Genomic DNA, 21,926 nt, shown 5'->3' on the forward strand with positions numbered 1-21,926 from the left:
GGGAGCGGGCAGAGCCTGATTCTCACGGTGGGTTTAAGCGGCAGAATGTTATTTGTGGGGACCTTTTCCCTGGAGCACACCAGCCTGGGACGCTGGCGGAGCAGCGGGGATGTTCACGTGACGTGCGTGTAGCTGATGTTGTGAGATGGAACCGTCCTGGCACCGCTTTTTCTTGCCCCGTCTCCCAGTGCGTGGCGTGGGGCAGGTGACACCGGGGTGTGTGTTGTGTTTAGGTCACACGTTTGCCCAGTGCTTGGCCTTGCAGGAGGCAGGGGGTTGCACTGAATTCCAGATTTCCACTATTTCTCCAGATATAAGAGTGTGAGATAAATGGGCATCTGCTGGCACATCTTGGCTCTCAGGAGCTTTGAGCCTCTTCTAGCTTCTCCTTGCAGACCCTCTCCTGCGCCACAGCAGGGAACGCGCTCGGTGCTGCCCTTGTGTCCCAGCAGGATTTAAGCCATGTCCCCCCCAGGGTCCAGGGGAGCCCAGAGAAGGGGACAGGAGGTTTGTCCAACTGAGGGTGGCAATCACACCCAAAAGGGTCCCACATCTCAGCTGTTAACTGGGGCAAAGGGAGTGCCCTGCACCCCACAGACAAACCGCGGAGCTGGGTGGTTCAGCTGAGGCTGGAAAGGACGATGCTACAGCCCTGAGACACGTGGGGTTTTGTTTAACCCCCAGCCACACGCTGTTGTTCTGTTCATTCCTGAGTGATCTGTATCAGGGCTGAGCCTTCGGGTGGAAATTTATAAGCCGCCCTGCAAGAGGTGTCTGGAGAGGCACCAGCTCCTGATGTACAGGGACATCGAGGATGCTGAGGTTGGCACTGGAGGAGAGGTAGAGTGGGGGGAACTTGTTATAAAGAAGAAGAAAGAGAGCAGGGTTCATCCATCACATTATTTCTTTTTTTGTCCTTCTTTCTTATTTTTAAGGTGAAAATGCAGTTGCTGCAAAAAATCTGACTTTAATCTTAATTGCAGTCTTTAGCAGGGAAATAGCGTGGGGTAGCAGGCTCACTGCTAGAGGGTGATTTGCTACTTCGGTGGCCTAAAACTGCATGTTTCTGGATCATTTATCACCCAGGTGTCACCGGCAGTGCCTGTGATGGAACGGGAATGAAGAGGGCTCAGGTAGAGAGGACACGGTGGTACAGACTGGTCCCGCAAGCGCGATAGGCTCACAGATGCTGCAGAGCATCAGAACAACGAGGGAGGTCCCACCTCCCCATCTTGCCCCGTTTCCAAAGCCATAACTACCTCTGCACACCCAAACAGGGAAGGACCTCACAGATTTGGGTCCGAAAGTGTCCTACTTTATCCCCAAGCTCATCGCCTGTCCCCAGAGCCCTCGTGCTCTGGCAGTTTTACCTGGGTAAGCTCCAGCTGTCGGTTCCATTTATCTGGGCTGCGTTAGGTGGCTGGCAGGTTCCATTATTCCTTAAGTGAGCATATTCTTCCAAAATTAATCTTCTTCCTAGTGAGGTGCAGCAGTTCCCACAGGCTGGCAGGTGAAATTTTTCAGCATTCCACACAGTGGTTACCAGTGACCTTCCCCAGCAGCTGGTGGTCAGTGCTGTGGGATGATAAAACTCCCACATCGTGCTTTTTTCCTGGTAAATATGGAAAAGTGAGATTAAAACGTCACCGTTTGAGCTTTTTCTTGTATCCCATCAGCTGTGGATCTGCTTATTTTTATCTAGAAAATAGCATATTGAAGGTATATACCTACTGCTAATAGATATTTCATCTGGGGTCAAAGTACAGTCCCTAGCTACACCGGGGTGGGGGGGGGTGTGGGGAAATACAATTAAAAACTCTCCATTCTGCTTATAATAATTAAACAAGTGCACTTATTGGCCAGGGCAGTTCCATTTCTGATTATCGTTGGTAGGATCCGCGGGTGACTAGCGAGATGGTGTTAGTGGTCAAGTATCCTGCAACGGGACTTCTGTTCTGGAGTGAAAAGTGGGATGTCCAGAGGATGTGTAGCAGGTGCGGGGGAGGGAGTGGAAACTGGGGTTTATATATCCCAGGACTCGTAGGGCATCAGCAAAGCGGAGCTGGGACCTGCGCTGGGAACCGTCCGGGAGCTGCAGCTAAAACTGCACCACTGTCAGCGCTTGGAAACGGGGCTCCCCAGCCCCAGCTCCTTGCTCTGTGTCCCCCCCCAGCTCCTTGCTCCGCGTCCCCCCAGCTCTGTCCCCAGCTCATCCCGCTGCCACCTCCAGTGCTCAGGCTCCAGCCCCGCTCACAGCCCGGCCGGGACCCAGGACCCTCCCCAGCACCAGCCTGGGGGGGAGAGATGCCTCCAGCTTTCCTGCAAGGCAGGAGAAGACATCAAAGGCACCAAACCCCTGACTCATCTGTGTCCCGCCTCAGCCCCTCTCCCTCCCCACCCCAGTTTGCATCATGGAAAATAATGTCCGTGGGCCTCCAGCCCAGGCCGCTGGCTCGGCTCCACGGAGCCACTCGGCTCCCTTGTGCCCGGGGCCGGCTGAGATGTGAACACAAGTTCCTCCTCTGTCGGGGGACGGGGCATTTTTCCTCCTCCCTCCCCTGATGCTGCATCTCTTCCCCTCTCCTGGAATAATTATAGCTGCTTGGGAAACGCCAAGCAAAGCCAGCAAAAGAAACCTCTGCCTTTTCCTCCTTCCTTCCTTCTTATCTGCCAGCCAGAACCAGTTAAACCCACAGAAGCTCAGCTCTTCCCTGCTTCCCTTTTAATTTCAGACCCCCTGGTAAGAGGAGACATGATAAAATGCAAGATTAAATGCCTAATACCTAGGATTTGGGATTACCGAGGCCAGGCTGGATGGTTGGAGGTAGAAGGATGTGTCTGGTTAAAGGGAGGTTTGAACTGGTGATGCCTCCCCACATCTTCTCTCCCGTCTGTGGTGTCGAAAGGGAGGGCAAGCGTGAAACTCCTGCACAGACCCGTGCCGGGGGCGTTCAGAAATGAAAGGCTTCTGTTCAGGGGTGGCCTTGGGAGGGGGTTTCTGTGTGGGACTGGGGGGTGAGGTCCATAATCCCACCCCACGGCAGCAGGGTGAGGATCCATGGGGCCAAGTGTCCTCAGTTTGTAGATCACGGCATCGAATATAGCCCCTATCATAAACCAAACATACGTCAGCTTCATGTCCCCTCTGCTTCTCGCTCCATACTGGAGGGTTTCAGGCTTTGATGGCTGGGAAGATGCTGCTGATTTATTCATGGCCACTTCCCACCCATTAGCTTTAATAGCTCTCGTTGCTCCATCTCTGGAGCCCACTCCTGTCCCTGCCCGGCCTTTGCTGGGAAGGTCAAGCACAGTGAGATGCTGGAGCCCAAATAATTTCCTGGAAGCAGCCATTGTGCCAGGTTTCCATCCTCAGCATCTGACCTTTCCAACAGGGAAGGAGAAGGATGCCAGCAAATGTCCCCTCTCTGTGTCTTCTTCCTCTGAATCTTCTCACTCAAGAGAAGAAAATTGCAAAGATGAAACTGTGGAGAGCTGGTCTGCCTTCCTCCCAGCTGCTCGCCGGCCGCACCATATGGCAAACAAGCTCTGCTCCGGCTTGCTTTGGGTGGAAATGTGCCCTTTGGGTGAATCCCAGCCCTGTGTAAACGCCATGGCCGTTGATGAGGCCACCACATCTCATCTCGCTGCGCAGCCAAGGGGTCCCCAGGACCTTCCCGGGGGAGGGAAAATCAGGTCTCTCAGCTAAACCTCCACGTCTGAGCTGTCAGAGGGAAGTGAGCTCCCTGAAAATTGCTGTTAAATGCCTGGGTGCTCCTGCCCTTCGGTTCCCTCTTAGCTTCAAACCCATCGCCCTGCTCTGGCCCCACACCTCCACCCCACATCTGTTTAATTTTACCACCAGCACCCTTAAACACGAGCAGGGAGCAGCTCTGGCCCCGCTGCCAGACTGGTGTCCCTGGGGCCTGGGATCAGAAGGATTCGGGGGGCTGTGCCAGGGTTCTGGTGCTGTAGGGCTGAAATGCCCTGCTGAGACCCTCGGGGGGGGGGGGCGGGGGGGGAAATGCCCTGCCGGGAGCATCACGGCGAGATGCGTGGGAGCCTTTCGCATCCTCCCGAGCCTTAGAAAGTGAGAGATGCTCTTTGTGTGCGGCGGCTCTATGCCTGCGAAGCCATGTGGGTGGGGGGATCCGAATCTGTCGAGGAAAGGACTGCAGGGGATGCGCTTGTATCCAGGGATGAAGCCGAATATCCCAAATCAAGAAAGCTTTGTGTCTGAGCTTCACGTTGGGCTCATCCAAGGGATCTTGCCCAAGTCCTCCTCCCTCCCAAGGTCTCCACTCCCTGCCTGCACCCTGGGATGTTATTTGAAGCAGGGACAGGGATAAATGCAATAACGTTTGAGAGATGCTGAGCTGCAGCTGATGGGTGAAGGAGCAGATAAATGTGTTAGTGCTGAGACACTGCTCAGGCTCCTTCCGCTCCCCCGACCTGCAGTAACTAAATTCAGTGTACAAGAAAAGGCTGTGGCCATCGCATTGGGTGATTTTTTTATTCTTTTTTTTTTTTTAAATTACTAATCCTTTAGAGGCTTGATAGCAGAACCAGAGCCTTCTCTGGGGCTGCCTGGGGAGCTGGTGCTCAGACACAGCAAGAGACACCATTTCAGTGAGCAAATATTTGTAAGGGCACATCTCTGGTTTGGGGAGATTTGCTGTATTTGGGAAACGCAGGACTCAGTTATCTACCCTACCCTACCCTACCCTACCCTACCCTACCCTACCCTACCCTACCCTATCCTATCCTATCCTATCCTATCCTATCCTATCCTATCCTATCCTATCCTATCCTATCCTATCCTATCCTATCCTATCCTATCCTATCTGTCTTACCTTCTTATCTATCTTATCCTATCCTATCTAGGCAATAAGACCTATTAAATGTGCTGACCTAAGGTGTGTCCTCAGCTTGCAGACCGAGGCCAGTGAGGGGACATTTTTCTCTTGTGGCTGCCCAAATGCCTGAGCCCTGGGGTTTTCCTCGTGCGACGGGGTGGAGATGCTCAGCTTCTGCATCAGCAAAATGAATATCGAAGCATTTTTGGGAAGGGGGCATTTGGCACAGGACGACTCTGTGTTCTGCTGGGGGGAACAAGGAGGGGGGACATTGCCAGACCGTCTTGGTGTCACCTCTGTCAGGCTGCAGCCGGGGACAGCCCGCTCACCCTGCCACACCGGCACAGCAAGCTGCTAGTGAAGGCCTGGTGCTAATGAGGGTGTGATTTAATAAGGGAAGGGACAAATGAGGGACAGGAGGTGTGGAGGGGTCAGGGACGTGGACCCCAGCCCAGGTCAGCCCTGCAGCAGGGCAGGTCTCCCGACGGGGACTGGGGTGAGATCCAGGCCCGCGGAGGACGATGCCTTCCCGGTGAGCCCCATCCCTTCGGAGCGCCGATGCCTTCAGGGCTTCTGCAGCTGCAGACTCATCCCCTCGACCACGTTCGTTAGCTGCAGCCCTTCGCCGTCGGTTTGAGTTCTCTTTCGAGCTTGTTCCTGAGCTCCTACAGTGATGGGTTCAGCAACTCAATTGAACAGGGTCTGACAACGCATTTCCCTCTCTGTATGTTAAAATTCGGCCCTGGTGGTTTCCTTGGATTCCCCCCGGGATTTCTCCTGCAGGATGAGACATCACGAATATCCCTCACCTCTCCCCCGACCCGCTGGGGTTTTACTGAGCTGCCGTAGCTGCCTGCCGTCAGCGAGAGCCCAACCTGCCCCGACTGCTGCCCTGCCCCGCCTGCTCCAGCAAAGCAAGAGAAGGTTGAAAATACAAATTACCTTCCCCAAGAGCCATGCGGAGCTGGAAATGTTATGGCTTATTTTGAAATGAAAAGGCAATCTCAGAATATTGCATTTCTGTGAAATATCCCATCCCAGCTTTCGCTGAAGCACTTCAGCTTTTATTTTTGTTACTTCAACATTAGCAAACACTAATGCTTAGTAATTTAGAACATAACCGAAATGACAAACCAAAACATTTTGATGCAGGAACCTCTATGAAATGTGGGGAAGAGCTAGAAGGACAAGCCTTTTGGTGCATTTTGGGATAATCCTTCCTAGGCAGTCCCCTTTTCCCATCAGGAGTCGGATCTCAATTGCTTGCGTGACCAAGCAAATGAAACAATGGCCAGATGCAGCTTCTCTAGAGCAAAAACCCCTCTCCTGAAGGCTTCTGGCTGCTTAAAATTAGGGCACTGACCCCCAGCCTGAGCCATCTGCCGAGGTGGTGGGTATGTACTCGATGGGAGCGAGCACCTTCCCTCTAGCTCTCTATTCCGTTCATAACATACAATGTGTATTCTGCTTTAAAGAGACACTGGGTGAGATTAAAACCAGCTTCAATGCAGATTTCCCCCCCCAGCTTGTGCTAACGCTGCATTGTCAGAGCTGGAAATGCAATGGCCCAGTGGCTTTTGGCTACTGCTGGTCCCGGGTCTGCAGCGCCCCGCTCCCCACTCCTCCACCTCCTCCTCCTCCTCTCCCCGAGCGGCTGCTGGAGCACCAGGACTGTAAATGCAGCAGGCACTGTTACCTTCCCGAATATTTTCTGTCGAGCATGGGTATGTTTCTGTGGACTTTCAGTTGCATAAAACTTCATAGAGCTGCGTTTTGGCCTGAAGTTATCAGCTTGATGTTCCCTTCAACTGGAAAATGGGTTTTTTCGGCTGTTTGTGTGGAAGGAATAATTCTTTATGCAGAGCTCCACAACCCGTGAGCCTGGTCAGGCGTGGGGGAATTGCTTTACATGGCAGCGGAGGAGAGATCCCGTAAATCAGATCCCACCTTGTCTCCTGTACAAGTACCACTGGGTAGAGAATAAAATACAGCATCATACGGTACGGTATGATATGTGCAATACAGGGGAAGTTTGCAAAACAGGATTATAAATCACTGGAAAGAGAAGAGGCATTCAGCTTAAAGCTTTGGAAATGTATTAAAACTCGTTTTGTAAATTTTGTTAACTCATATTAATCTGTGAAAATATGCAGGTTTTCTTCTATGTGGAGAGGAATGACATTTCCAGAACTCAAGTCTTTAGGCTTTTCCAAGTTCTTACTGAAAAGCCGGAGATAATTACTTTTCCAGGGACATAAAGATAATGACTCCACATTTACAGAATATGATTAATAACAAGTCTGTTTATATTTACAGTCACTTCACTTACCACTGAAACGGGGCCACCTCTGAAGCAGCCTATGGAGCTTTTTATCCCACAGCGCTGGGAATCTGGCGCTGTGGTTATTTCCAGGCATGATACCAAAAAAATCTCTCTGAAAGGGACTTTGGGAAGATGCTGGCTCATCCTCCTGCTCCTAAAGCCTTGCCTAAATCTCCTTCCCTGCCTGCCTTGGCTTCGGTGGATGGGGGGGGAAAGGGTTTTCCTCCTTCTCTCTGCAGCAACCTTGTGAATATTGGGGAAGCTGCTACAGCCTCTCCCGCTGGAGGGGAGCTGGATGGAAGCGGGGTGAAAGCCCTCGTGCCCTGCACGTGTCAGCTGCCAGCAGCTCGGCAGGGGCTGGGGATCTGATTCCTCAGGCAGAGATTGCTTCCAGCCACAGAATGGTGTGCCTCTTCCCAGCGCGAGGAGTGTGTGACCACGGGCCAAGTGAGCAACAGCCCTCACGAGGCTTTTTATAACCTCTGCAGCCGGCTTGGTGGTGGGAATATGTCGTGTCCCTGCTCTGTGCCTCAGTTTCCCCATTACCAGGGAAGGGAGAGGGATGGCTGCTTCGTTCCTTGTACTTCTTCACAGCTGAGCAGAGCTGGCTCATCCAGCCCAATCCCATCCCCACTGCTCCAGCCCCCCCAGGGCAGCATCACTGACCCCAGCCAAAAGCAGACAAGCCCCTGCAGGTCCCTCAGCCAGAAAGGACCCTGCTAGCAAGAAACCTCCCTGCTAAGCTTTGCCTGCTGCCCAAAATACCTCTCTGGGTGGTGACCCTGCGTTGACAGGCAGCATTCCCCACCCCATCACCTCCAGCACAGGTTGGCAGATGCCTCTGCCAGATCGGAGACATCGCGGAGGCTCCTCTCTCCCCTCTCTGCTAATGGGGAAGGCTCCGCAGCCTCGGTGAGCCGGTGCCAAATCCTGCTCCAACAGCTGTATGTTCTCCAGCATGAGTCATCCCCACCCCGAGCTTTCAGCCTCTCCATAACAACATTCCTTCTCTCTGATCTCAGATCCTGGCTGTGATCTCTTGCTGTCTAGTTCTCCTTCCTCCATCCACATGGTTCCTCCTGCCCAGGCTCAGTCCCCGGCCGAGGCAGCAGAGAGCAGAGGAGGCTTTGCCAGGATCACCAGAGCTTGAAACAAGGCGCATGCAGATCCCCTCCCTCCCCCAAAATCAAGAGGAGGTGCCCAATTACCATGAGATTCATTTTTTCTCTCTCTGAAGAGACACAGTGACGTCAATTCTTTTTCGTATTGTTTTTTTGTTGTTCCTCCCCATCCGAGGCGTGTCTGTAAGAGCAACCGCTGCCCACCCTCTCCCAGAGTGTTGGGGAAAGTGCTCTGAGCCTTTGGTCCTGCACATCTGTCCTGCCACGAGCTCTGCTCCAGGGCCTCCTCGCTGAGCCCCTTCCTCTCTCTCCCTGCTGTCACTTTTGTCCCCAGTGGGTTCTTTCCTCCTCTTCACCTCTCTGCTCCTCCAGAGGTGATCCCGCTGCCTGCAAGGACACAGGCAACTGCAACATCCACCTCCCCCTCCATGAGCTGGGTACCGCAGGAAGGGAGGAAGGGCCGGGCTGAGCTCTTCCTCCTCTGCAGGAGCTTGTCCCCTGCGTGGTCCAGCTTTAACCCCTGGAGGCATCTTTTATCACGATAGTGATTGACCCACAGGGAGACCAACCACTCGGGGCATGGAAAACTGCTTTTGAGCAGGCTCCTGCGTGGGGATGGGCACTGCCTGAGCGTGACGGCCCTCTGCCAGCTCCGTGCTGCCAGATCCCATCCCTGCCCGCACTGCCGAGAGCGCTGACCCTCGCTCCTAAAGCTGCCGGCGCTGAGTTCTTGCCTCTCCCCCCTCCGGCTCTTTGGCCGGCTCCGCCTGGCACAGGTACAGCCTCTGAATAGAAATCAAATTTTGCTCAAAAGCATTAATTTCTTCTGGATCATGGAGTGCCCAGATGGTCTCCAGTGGCAGCGAAGGGAGACCTTGAACGTGTCTCTTGAACAGCGTGAAAAGCCAAAGTGAAATATCATTCCTGCCTGGGCAGTTGTGTTTATTACCGTGCCTGGACGGCCAGGATGAGCGAGGCACTGCCCCGGTCCGGCAGCGCGGCTGGCACCTGGAACCCACAGCTATAATCCCTCACCTTCCCCAGCGCTTGTCGCTCAAGAAACTCCAAAGTTTCCCAAATGCTGCTTTAATTGAGCCTGGCAGGGGGTCGAGGGAAGATGGCCCTGTGCAGCATCTCCACAGCGTAACCCAGAAGTGGGGATTTTATTTCTCTCATCACTGACTCACTGGATGGTGCTCCCCTGCCAGAGACAGGTGAGGAACCCGCCATCCTGCACCTCATTTCTGAGTTTTACACCTAAAAACCTTTCCTGGGCAGTTCTTCTTGCCATAGAGCTGGCTGACTGGATTCTGCATCTGCTTACGGACCATGGGGTGCCGGTGGCAAAGTCACGGGGAATTACAGAGTTGGGTTTTGTGGCTCCCTGGGGAGAGCAGGGGTCTGGCTTGATGCTCTTCAATTTACCACAACTATGGGGAAGAGGGGGAATGCAAGCTCGGTACATTTTTAATTAAAGGCTGATAAACAGCCTCTCTGCCTGCAAAACATTGATGGCCCGGGCGTGTAATGAGGCCGAACGTCCTCAGCACTTACCAGTGTGTTGTGTTGCGGTGTTGGTGCGTGACCGTGTTGGTGAAAGCTGGGATCAGCTGTGTCAGAGCATCGTGATGTGCCACCACCCATTACAGCTTTGGGACACTGCTCACTGCCCCACAGGGATGGGGATGTGGGGATGGGAATGTGGGGATGTGGGGAGGGGGATGCGGGGAAGGCGATGCAGGGGTGGGGATGTGGGGGTGGGAATATGGGGATGGGGATGCAGGGATGGGGATGTGGGGATGCAGGGATGGGGATGCGGGGATGGGTATGTGGGGATGGGGATGTGGGGATGGGGATCCGGGGATGGGGATGCAGGGATGGGGATGTGGGGATGCAGGGATGGGGATTTGGGGATGGGGATGTGGGAATGGGGATGCGGGGATGGGGATGCAGGGATGGGGATGGGGATGTGGGATGGGGATGCAGGGATGGGGATGTGGGGATGGGGATCCGGGGATGGGGATGCGGGGATGGGGATCCGGGGATGGGGATGAGGGGATGCAGTGCCATGATCCTTGGGGCTGATGGCGAGGTCTGCATGTGTCTGGCAAGTTCAGAGGGAGAAAAGCAAAGCGCTGCTCTCAGAGCCAGCTCCGAGCAGAAGCTCTGCTCTTCGTGCCTGCCTGGAGGAGAAGGTGCCTCTGGAACCTGCTTTAAACACTGCGGGGGGTGCATCACACGCTTCGGCCCCCAGAATTAACTTGGGGTGATGCTTTTATCCCAACTGCTACCCCCCCCTGCGCTCTCACAGCTGGATGGGGAAACCACTGCAAGCCCAGTCCCAGCGCAGACTGGCCTGGCTGGGAGACGTGGGATCTGCTGGGGCATCGCAGGCCGCGGGCGGGGCTGGGGGGTCTGTGCCGTGGGAGTGGGAGAAGGGGCTCCGGGCTGCGGTGGGGGGGTCCCATCCTGCCCGGGGGCTGCCCGCCCTCCTCCCTCCCCGCCGCCCCCGGGCCCCGCTCGGAGGCAGGACAAGCCCCAGCGATCCCCGCAAACCCATCGCAACTTTCCCACGGCCGGGAACCGGCTGCCGGCCCCGCCGGAGCCCGCACCCCCGAGGGGGGGTGTCCCGTCCCGTGTCCCGTGTCCCGTGTCCCGTGTCCCGTGTCCCGTGTCCGTCCCCCCCCCCCGCGCCGTTCCCCGCCATCCCCGCGCTCCGCCCCCCCGCGGGGCCGCGGCCGGGGCCGGGCGGGGCGGGGACCCGGGGCCGGGCGGAACCCGCCGCCCCCCCCCACCCCCTTCCCCGGCACCCAGACGTCCCGGCGGCGGCGAGGGCGAGCTGGGAGCCGGGAGCTGGTCGCCCCGCTGCCTCCCGCCGCTCCATGGCCCCGGCCGCGGCGGCGGAGCCCAGCGCCCGCCACCCCCGGCCCCGGCGGGAGGCGGTGAGTGAGGGATGGGGGGGCGCGGCCGGGAGGGGAGCGGAGCCCCGGGGGGGGGCGGGTGGGTGGGTGCGTACCCACGCGAGTTCACGGACACACGGACACAGCACCGGCGGGACACGCATCAACCCCGGGGACACAGCGGGCACCCACGGGGCACCCACGGGCACAACCACGCACACGCGTGTGCAAGCCCACGGGCAGACACACACCCCCCACACCCCCCCCACCCCCCCCCAGCACGGCCAGAAGCCGGGACCTGGGCAGCAACCGGCTGTAGTAGCCAAATCCCGGCACTTTTTGCAGTTCCCCGAGGCTCCTCGCAGAGGGAGCGGTCAGGCAGCTCATCCCCACGCAGGATTTGATGTAGACACTCGAGAGAGGAGAAGCGGGTGGAAATTATCCCTGGAGTTTGGGATCGGGAGGGCCTTCAAGGGGCTCAGCTTTGCAGCTTGGACGGGGGGGGAACGACCGCAGCCACGGCTCCCGCCTCGCTTCCAGGTGGGTTTTGATTCCTGTGCCTGAAATCAGGGAGACGGGTTTTTGCAGAGTAAAGAGTAGGGGAGATGATGGGAGGTTTAAAATGCTGGAGGCAAGAGTAATCCCAGCTGGGAATACGGCCGGGAACTTCGCTGCTTGCAGGCAGAGTGGGATGTGGGTCCCTGGGGTGGGAGGAGATGGCTTCTACGTGTTTGGACCCGCTGGATCACTTGGGCCATGCCTGGGAGCAGGGAGGACTTGGCAGCCCCCGGAGTCCCGTCCCTCCCTCCACAGTGGCAGGGATTTTTCAAAAGAGCAGCAGGGAAGGTGCCAAATTCAGAAGGAGTTTGGTCCTAATTCCCTGGAAATCCCAGCCGACGGTTATTTTTTTCTCCCTCCTTCCTTTTCTCTTGGCCAAGAGGATTTGCAAGGTGCTTGGCCGCAGGCTGCATCCCCGGGTGCCCTGTTACCCTGCACCGCTTCCCGGAGGCAGGAATTCTCCCAGGAAATCCCCCTGAGCTCCCCACTCCTCCTCCTCCTCCTCCTCCTCCTCCTCCAAGCAGGCAAAAAGCTGCCATTAGAAATCCGCTCTCTGTTTAAATTTAGATGCCTGCATTATCTTGAATTTGGATTTATTAATTATTTGCATCTGGTTCATATCAAAAAAAGTTGAGCAATGCAGATGTCCTGATTTCGGCATCAGCTTGGAGGAGAAACACAAAATTTGCCGGCATTTCTATTGTCTCCTTAAACAATGGCCCGTCAGAAGCAGCCGGGAATTACGATCCCCCTCGCAGGGGTCTGACATGAGTTAAGCATCCATCCAGCTTGCGTGATCTCCTCGCTATGGGTGACTGCTGCTCATTTCCCAGCCGTAGAGATTAGTCTAATTAGCAGAGCAAATCTGGGTAAGGCAAACTCTTGTAATTAGTAATCAGCTGGATGTTTTCACACACTTTCTTTGCCTGAGGGGTAGAGAGGAGTTTAGCGGATGGCCCCATTTTGGAGCAGGGAGGACTTTGGAGAAGTCAAGGTGAATGGAACTGGAGCTGCTGGTGGCACTGGTGGCGCTGGTGGCTCTCCTCGCTCCCGGGTGTTGCTGCATCCCATTTGCCCATCGGAACCTTCTTCGCCTGGGGGAACCTGTCAAGCACAGGGTGGAAAGCAAAGAGCTGGACCCATCTGTGTCCCCAAACCACCCCAGCACCGTCTCTCCCCATAGCCTGCTGTCCCAGATCGTGTTCCAAGTGGCAGCAGTGGCCCCGGTGGCTCCTGGCTGCTGTTTGGGACGTGTCACCTGAAGATGGGAAGCCGGCAAGATGCTTCTCGGCAGCTTGGCCAGGTGTGGAGGTGACGTCTCCATCAGCAAGTGCTTCATGGTGGTGGTTGTGTGTTAACGTCTCGTCCATCCCGTCCTTCGCTCGGGGAGACTGCAGGAGGGAGAAACAAGGTGTAAGGGACATGACACAAGGGATGTTTCAGACGGATGAGCCATCACCTCTGGGTGGCGGGCGCAGGGTGGTCACACCCGGGGTCTTCCGTGCTGGACCAAAGGTGAAAAATGTATCACAAACCCAGTTAAAACCAGGTGTGAGACCCCCAGCCCAGGACCAGAAGGTGGTTCCTGCTGGGAACGGGGATAATCCTTCCCGCGCCGTGATAATTGGTGTTACTGGGCTAATGTGGAAGCTTCTATGAGGGAACGTAATTAATTAATATTGATTAACAGGTGTCCCCAGCCAAAGCTGAAGCTGGAGAGACAGATTTGTCACCGCCTTGGGAACACGTTTGTGCTGGGGGCACGGCAGGGAGATTTTACCCCTTAGGACTGAGCCCGGAGGAGGCTTTGCAGCTTTAAACTGGGAGCTGCTGGTGGGTACTGGGATGGTGACAGGGTTTTCTCCTGCTAGGAGAGACCCAGAAAGATACCCAGCAGCTTTTTATCGTGTTTCTTCTCTCTGGACACCTTTGATGTGTTAGCCAAGGGGGGTGGGAAATTGAAGCAGACTGAGAAAAATAGGAAAGGAAGAGGCACCACACAGGCGAGGACGTGAGGCCTCAAACCACCCCGAGCATCCAAGATGCTGGGGGGGGAGATGGGGAGCGGGGAGCCAGTGCCTGGGGGCTGCTCTGCGCGATCCCCTCCCTGCCCCGAGCCGGGGGCGGCGTTGGAGGTTAGGCTGAAAAAGGGAGATATTTTTAAGCGTCACATCTCGGCACAGACTGTCATTACCATTCTCCGTACCTTCCCCGGTGGGTGGGGAAGCCGGGGGGGCCCTCGCAGCACAGCTCAGCGTGTCCTCACACCCAGAAGGTCTCGGCTGCCTGGATCCCCCTTCCCTGCGGAGGGGGGGGTTGGGGGAGCTCAGCCACCACTGGCTTTGGTGTCACGGGCTCCCTCGGGGGCTTGGACAAGGCACAGGGGGCTGCGTTGTGCCTCGGAGTTTTGGGGGTCTCACCCATCACCGCAGCCTTTAAACATGCTGTGGGCTTTGCTGCCTGATTTGGCACTAATTTCAAAATCAGTTTATTCCTAAAATCAGGAGAGTGGCTTTAAAGTCACAATATTTTAGGAAAAGAAAAGGAAAAAGGGGATGCTTTCTGTTTGTCAGGCGTTTCTTGAGAGTTCATTAGAGCCTGGGCTGCTCCCAGTACCAGCTCCTCAGGGTGATGCTCTGCAGATGTGATGCACAGGATGGCACACTGGGCGCAGGATGGGATCACGCTCAGAGGACGGGCAGCACAGCCCAGAGCAGGGCGGGACAGCAGCGATGGAAACGCTCTCCCTGGGGAGATGCTGGGTGGTAAATCCCTGCTGGCGTGGTGGAGTCCGTCCCGCAGCGAAGCCCTTTCCAGGTGTGAGCCAAGCGTGCTCCTGGAAAGATAACTGGCAAGGGGGATAAATCTGCAAGGGGGAGGCAGCTGCCCTCAGTGCTGCCCGCACTTGGCCCTTTTCCACAGGGTGTTTTTGCAGCTCTCCAGCACATCACCGAGCTGGCTGCCCGCTGGCTGGCATCTCCTGCGGCAGATGATGCCTGGGCATCTCCCAGGCACAGCACAGCCCCTCATCCCTCGGCCGGAGGGAGATTTTGAGGCCAAATCTGCTTTTTGATAACCTGTGGCATGCTGCAAATTCAAGCTGGCAGCGTGGTCGTGGCATCCCCAGGGCACCCAAGGGATGCAGGGAGCCGCCTGCAAGAGGGACCCTTCCCACGTCCCGCTTTACTCTCAGTCCAGCTCCGCTGCTGTCGGATGCGTTGGGGTTTAGTGTCAAATTTTAGGAGCGTCTGTCTGAAGGCGGCGGGAAAGGATTGGGGTGGGAGGGTGGAGCCAGCCTTCATGATGGGGGGGATTAGAGAAATATTTGAGTTTATTTTAATGCCGGGCTTATTGCGGGGATTGGAAGCTTATCTCCGAACCTGGCAGCAGAGCAGCCCTCATCTCGATAACGCTAACGGCGTTTACATTTCTATACTGACATTCCTCCCCACCGGGAGTTGAAACCTCAAAACTGGAGGTGTCAGTCCCGGTGAACCACGGCTGCCTCCGGGCTGGAGGGAGGTGGCCGGGAACCCTGAGCTGAGGGACCAGGCTGTCCCCCTGACCCGGCAGCACCCTCGGGACCCCCGGCCCTGCCCTCCAGCTGAGCTGTGTCTGGCGTCGCTGCTCCAACACTGAATTAATCCGTTCGCGTGAGTGTCGGCGTCTGGGAGTTGCAGAATTGGATGGCAACGCTGGGGTTTATATTTTTTTAATTTTTTTTTTTTTTTCTGTAAAGAGCTTATATAACCTTGGGGATTCTATTAATAAAAATAATGGTTTTGAACTCTGGGAACAACCAGCCCCGGCGATGAGCAATTAAATGCTCCGACTTCAGAAAGCGGGCAGCTATCGGGCAGCGAGGAGATAAGGGGAGAAGCGCTCGGGGCAGGAGTGGTGGCAGGGGGCTGGGGAGAGGGCGAAGGGGATTCCCTGCCTGCAGGCAGATGGCTGGCATCTGCCTGTCCCTCCTGCCCTGCATGTCCATCCCTGTGCCCGGGGAAAGGGAGAGGAGCGGGGAGTGGGGCTGGGGCTGGCCCCCCTGGACGCGGGGTGGATGGGCACCCTCTCGTCCTGCTACGCCCATTTTTAAGCGCCCCAGCTCGCACGTTTAACCCCGGGCTGTACCCAGCACAAAAGGGTGGGAAGAGCAGCCGGGCACGGCCCAGGTCAGCATCACCTGGACCCCACACGACACCCTGGGTGGGACCCCGGGGGGAGGCTCGTGGTCCCCACGGGTGCTGGCTTTGGCTCTGTGGGGGCTCAGAGGGGGTTAAAGGCAATAACGGCAGAATTGAGTTTAAAGAGGCACAGCTGAGGGGGGTGTTCAGTGCCACTTCGGGGGCCATGAGCCCTGGGGGGTTCTCATGTCCCCCCCCCCAGCTGGTAGCAAAGAGGCTTTGCTCTGCTCTCACAGTTTAGGGGGGTCTTACTTTTTTTCATCCCTAAGTAGCCAGCAAGGCATTTAAAGGGTTTGATCAAAAATTAAGAGAGATTGACTCTAAGATGGTAATTAGAGAAAGCTGGGACATAACCTAAATCAGGGCACTTGGAAGCAAAAAAACCCAGTCTTTGGGCTGTGTTCAAGTGCCTGGTTGTTTCCCTTTAATAGCAAAATATTTAAAAACTCATTTTTCCTCTCAGGGTGAACACTGCATTGGGTTTATTGTGTTTCCCCCTTTGCAATGCAGAATTATCAGCTTGTTTCATAGGAAGGTTTAACACCCCACTCAGCAGTGGGCTGTGGGTTTGGGTTGTTTTGTTTGGGACTTTATTTTTTTTTCCTTTAAATCTCCCCTATTCAGATTGTCACAGCTTGACAGCCTTGTGCCAGGAACACACTGTCATCCTGAAACTCATATCTTTAATTCCTTCCCTCTGATGCTAATAACACCTTAAGATGATTAAGACTGGGAAAAAAAACCTTAGTGTCTTATTTTTCTGCCGGTGGTGATGCTGGTTGCTGGCTCTTGGTGCTTCGCGCGGTCACCCTCCTCCTGCGGTCCCTGCCGCCCGTGCTGGGGTGTTTCTCCTCAGTTTTACTTTCTGGCTTTTAACTGCTGATTATCAATGCTGCCGGGCTACCCAAACGTTTTTCTTTTGGAATTTAAGATGCCACAGCGCAGCGAGCCCCCTCCCGCAGCATCCCTTGGCTGGGGGCCACCCTGCAGCGCTCCCCGCTCACACGGGTGACGTGGCCCCGGTTCGGGAGCAGCCCGGGCAGCGTGCCCGTGACAGCCCCGGCCGTGCCAGGAGACGCGGGCGAGGGCACGGACACGCCGTCCTGCCCGGGCTGCACAGCCACAGCCCACACCGCCGGCCAGCGCTGGGCACACAGCAGCGAGCAGCCGGGCTGCAAGGACACAGATTCCTGTCAACGTGAGGTTATTTTGTTATTTTTTTTTAAAGATGTTTTCAGTCTGGAACGTGTTCAGAGCGTGTTTTAGCTTCCCCGTATCGCGGGGCACCGTTTACCCCGTGCATGACGGTGCCAGCCCAGCTGACGCTTCCCTGCCAGGCTGGTCACCGGCTGCTTTTGGCAGCAACTCCGACACCTTCTTGCTCATCTAAGAAACGAGGTACTGGATAAAATGGAATACGCTCTGGAAGGCCCTGGAGATCCCTGGATGTGGAGCTTTACCTTGGTGTGTGCGAGGGCAGGACCCTGTGGATGCACCGAGCAGGTCGGCTTCCCCCTGGAGCAGGAAACAGCAGCAGATCAGGAAAAATGCCTCTTTGAGCTTAAATCCTGCGTGGGTGCTGGGTTGGTGGGTCCCATGGTCTGACAAGCGGCTTGAGTGCGATGGGATGTTGCTTTTGGTTTTTAGGTCATGTTTGGGTAGCGAGCCGAGAAAACTGGGGAGCTGCATTGCTTGCAGGGCCCCGTGCGGTGTCAGACCTTTGGTTTGGGTTTCCACGTGCAGCCGTGCCTCAGTTTCCCCAGCGGGCAAATAAATGGCCCCTTCCCTCGCTGCTGTCAAGCCGAGCTGGCTGCTGGAACCCTTTTGGAGGTGTAGTGGGACTTGGTGACCCAGGACAGGTCATTTGGGCCCCCCGATGCCGGCGATGTCTCTGTGTTGGTGCAGCGCGGGGCACAGCGGGGTCCCAGCCCTCCTCGCTGCCCTGTGCGACCCAGGGGGTTTGGGATATGAGTTCTGAGGCTTTGGCAGCGCGGGCGGAGGGAGCTCCTTAGCCCTTCCACCGCTCTCGAGCGGGGAGAGAGAAGTGGCGAGAGGAAAGTAGGCAGGTGAGGGAGGAGAGCAGAGCTGCTGGTCCCTGACGTGGTGCAGCCTGTGGGCTTGGTGTCCCCTGTGCTCCCGGCATCCCCCTGCTCCCAGTGTCCCTGTGCCCCCATGTCCCTGTCGTCCCTGTGCCCCCATGTCCCTGTCATCCCCCTGCTCCCAGTGTCCCTGTGCTCCCATGTTCCTGTCATCCCCCTGCTCCCAGTGTCCCTGTGGTCCCCACTGGCTGGATGGTCGCACTCAGAGTTGTGGACAATGTCTCGATGTCCAAGTGGAGAGCAGAGACAAGTTCCATTCCTCAGGGGTTGGGGTTGGCACTGGCGCTGTTTAACATCTTTGTTGGTGACATGGACAGTGGGATCGAGACACCCTCAGCATGTTTGCTGACACCACCGAGCTGTGTGGTGCGGTCACACGCTGGAGGGCAGGGGTGTCATCCAGAGGGACCTGGACAGGCTGGAGAGGTGGCACATGCCAACCTCATGGAGTTCAACAAGGCCAAGTGCAAGGTCCATGTGCAGGGGCAATCCCAAGCAGAAACACAGGCTGGGTGATGGGTGGGTTAAGAGCAGCCCCAAGGAGAAGGACCTGGGGGTGTTGGTGGGTGGAAAACTGACTGTGAGCCAGCAACGTGCACTCACAGCCCAGAAAGCCACCCGTGTGCTGGGCTGCACCCAGAGCAGTGTGGGCCGCAGGGCGAGGGGGGGGGGATTCTCCACCTCTGCTCCGCTCTCGTGAGACCCCCCTACAGTGCTGGGTCCAGCTCTGGGGGCACCAACATCAGAAGGACACGGACCTGCTCGAGGATGCTCAGGGGGCTGGAGCACCCCCCTGTGAGGACAGGCTGAGAGAGTTGGGGGGGTTCAGCTGAAGAAGAGAAGGCTCCGGGGAGACCTTAGAGCGGCCTCCCAGGACTGAAAGGGGCTACAGGAAAGGGGGGAGGGACTCTTGATCAGGGGGGTAGGGATAGGATGAGGATTAATGGATTTAAATTGACAGAGGGCAGATTTAGATTAGATCTAAGGCAGAAATTCTTCCCTGTGAGGGTGGTGAGGCCCTGGCACAGGTTGCCCAGAGAAGCTGTGGCTGCCCCCTCCCTGGAAGGGTTCAAGGCCAGGTTGGACGGGGCTTTGGGCAACCTGGGTTAGTGGAAGGTGGCCCTGCCTGTGACAGGGGTTTGGAACTCTTTAAGGTCCCTTCCAACCCAAACCAGTCTGTGATTCCATGATTCTATGTTCCCAGCATCCCCATGCTCCCAGTGCCCCAGACACGCAGACCCTCAGTGATGCCTCTTCACCTTTTTCTCCTCCCCATCCCGCAGGAAGAGCGGCCAAGCTGGAGACGATGACGGCCGAGAGCGCTGAAACCAACGGACCCATGCGGGAGCCAGAGGCCGGGGGGACCAAGCCACCGGTGCCCCCCGCCCCGCCCCGGCGCCGGGGCCGCAGGCTGCGGCACAAGTCACCGCCGGAGGTCCCAGTGAAGGGGCAGCTCCGCATGCGCTCGCCGTCGGGAGCCTTCGTCATGGTGGGCATCTCGGTGGTCCTGGTGGGCATGACCATTGCTGTGGTGGGCTACTGGCCCCACCGGGGACCCGGGGGCACCGGGGCCAGCGTGGGGAATGCCAGCATCGCGGGGGACATGAGGAGGGAGGTGGCCGCTGGGCGCCACGTGCCCCACAGCGAGAAGCTCAAGCTGATCGGCCCCGTCATCATGGGCATCGGGCTCTTCATCTTCATCTGTGCCAACACCATGCTGTACGAGAACAGGGACATGGAGACCCGCAGGCTGATGCAGAAGGGGCTCTACTGCATGGCGGGGGGTCTCCCTGAAGGCTCTGGCCCCGAGGACAGGCACTGCCAGCATGGGGACAGCCAGCCCGTCCCCAAGGCCAATGCTGAGTGCGTGGAGGGCTGCTACCAGGTGGATCTCTCCTGCCAGCCCTGTCCCGGCCCTGGCAGCAAGTGGTCCGACTGCTACGGCCCCAACAGGCTCCAGACCACGGCCGAGTTCCTCCAGCACCCAGCAGCATCCCCCGCCGCCTCCCTCCTCAGCCTCCGCTCCGGCACCTCCGCTGAGGCCAACTTCAGCCTCTCCTGCCACGCCGGAGCCGAGTCCCTCCTCTCCTCGGCCATCGGCACCTTGGCGTTGCCCGTCATCAAGCTCAACAACCGCTTGCTGGATGCGGCAGCACGGGGGGCTGGTGAGAGGGTGGAGGGGGGCCCCACCAAGCCCCACTGTGAGGCACCACAGCTCTCCCAGGCTCCACTCTCCAGAGGCAGCAGCATCACACCCCGTGGCCAGGACTGTGGTGGTGGTGGTGGCCACATCATCATCAACGTGGATGGCAGCTGTCCCGGTGCAGAGCCGGCGGTGGCAGAGCTCAGCCCCGACGTGCAGCTCCACACCCCAGGACACTCCAAGTCCCTGGACCTCGGCCGGCCGGGGGTGCTGCTGGTGGCCCCCATCAAGGACCGTAAGAACCGGAGCTGGCCCCGGCTGGACCACATCAGCCTGGTGGGTTACGCCAAACTGGAAAGTACTGGCGAGTCCTCAGACCGGCTGCTGGAGCCCAGCGAGCCCCCGAGCCGGGGCGAGCCCCGACCCAGCTCCTGGGTGGTGGGGGTGGAGCAGGGTGCGCAGGTCTGACGTCCCCAACGCCCTTGGGGACCGTGATGTCACAGTCCTTCATCCTGGCCCCCAGCACCCACCAGCGACCCCTAAACCCCACGTCCAGGAGGGGTTCAGGGACAGCGTTTTTTAAGCAGATGCCAAGAGGGAGGTCCCAACCTACTGCTCCTGGGGGAGGACTGGCCTGGGGTGGGATGTCCTCTCCTGGCTGCCTCTCAACAGCTTCCCGGTGGATGCCCTTGGCCTTACAAGCCCTTCTCCTGGTGGCTTTTCCAGAGGAACCCTCACTTTGAGACCCAACACAAACTGTGGGATGAGGGACATGGGGGTGGGTGAAGTCCCACCAGTCCCCACAGCACTTTATTTCAGTGGGGTTGGGGTGGGGGGATGTTTTGGGGGGGTGGGGGTCCCCTTGACCAGCCTCAACCCACCAGAAAATTTGCTTGACCAGAGCACGTAAGCCCAGCGGGGCTATTAAATACTATCTCAATGCCATGCGGTCCCACCTTGCCTTGTCGTCTTCCCCACGAGCTGCTCGGGGTGGGCAGCGCACCCGTGGCAGCCGGGCCCAAATTTTTGCAGGGTCAGGTGATAAGCTCAAGGTTTGGGGTTTGTTTTTCACAGAGTAGGGATGCAAAAGGTACCCAGGGGAGCTGCAGGCAGTGAGCGGGGTGCTGCTGTCCAGGCAGCTGCAGAATTAAACCGGAGTCGCTGGGGTGTGACAGTTCCCAAAGCCCGTCTGTGGATTGGGGTTTATTTGTGCTGTTTTCTGCTGGGGTGAAGTGGGAGGAGGGATGTGATGGGGCAGAGAGGTAAGGGTGAGTGTTGGTGCTGGTTTTGCTGGGCCCCGTTGGGTGCCATCGCGTTATTTGGTGTCTTTTGGATGCAGAACAGGAGCAGCACGGGACGAGGCCAGAGAGGTGGCTTTGGCACAGGGGTGGTGATATCCCCAGAGAGGAGGTAGCACAGAAACAAAACCCTGGGGGGAAAAAAAAAAAAAGAGCATAGCAGAAAAACGCAGTAGGAAAATGTGGATAAAATGAAAAATGAAGTAGAGAAACAGGATTCGCTGTGTCGGGTAAGGATGTGCTGCGGGATGCAGCTCGTGTCCCATCTCGGGAGGCAGCTCCAGGCTCAGCAGCCCGGAGAAGGGAAACGTCGGCTGCCCAGTTTTCTTGCAAATGATCAATTTTTGCTCCAGCATTTCTTTCCGGGTCCTTTCCCAGGGCCTTTGCCATGTTGGCCCCCGGGGAAGGCGTGGGCTGGTCACTGCTTTGGTGCTCAGCCCCGATTCCTGT

The 21,926-nt window shown here is 57.1% G+C and overlaps 1 protein-coding gene across 5 annotated transcripts; it reads left to right on the forward strand.

Annotated features, from left to right (window-relative positions):
• The first annotated feature begins 11,048 nt into the window (after positions 1-11,048).
• On the forward strand, positions 11,049-20,982 carry TMEM200B (transmembrane protein 200B). Of its 5 annotated transcripts, none has more exons than XM_074894263.1 (2): positions 11,049-11,239; positions 19,319-20,982. In XM_074894263.1, exon 2 carries the CDS (start codon positions 19,342-19,344, stop codon positions 20,644-20,646), a length of 1,305 nt encoding a protein of 434 aa, XP_074750364.1. In that variant the 5' UTR covers positions 11,049-11,239; positions 19,319-19,341; the 3' UTR covers positions 20,647-20,982. The 5 variants fall into 5 exon arrangements, with proteins under 5 accessions (XP_074750364.1, XP_074750366.1, XP_074750361.1 ...); XM_074894265.1 differs by lacking the exon at positions 11,049-11,239 and adding an exon at positions 15,218-15,408; XM_074894260.1 differs by lacking the exon at positions 11,049-11,239 and adding an exon at positions 16,962-17,334.
• The last annotated feature ends 944 nt before the right edge of the window (positions 20,983-21,926 follow it).

Source organism: Strix uralensis, chromosome 25, assembly GCF_047716275.1.
Source record: "Strix uralensis isolate ZFMK-TIS-50842 chromosome 25, bStrUra1, whole genome shotgun sequence".
Taxonomy (NCBI): Eukaryota; Metazoa; Chordata; class Aves; order Strigiformes; family Strigidae; genus Strix; species Strix uralensis.

Coding starts and splice junctions, on each gene's coding strand:
- TMEM200B (XM_074894260.1), top strand. CDS start 17,238: ATGACGGTGCCAGCCCAGCTGACGCTTCCCTGCCAGGCTGGTCACCGG. Junction 17,335..19,318: donor TTGCTCATCTAAGAAACGAG/GTACTGGATAAA, acceptor CCCATCCCGCAG/GAAGAGCGGCCAAGCTGGAG.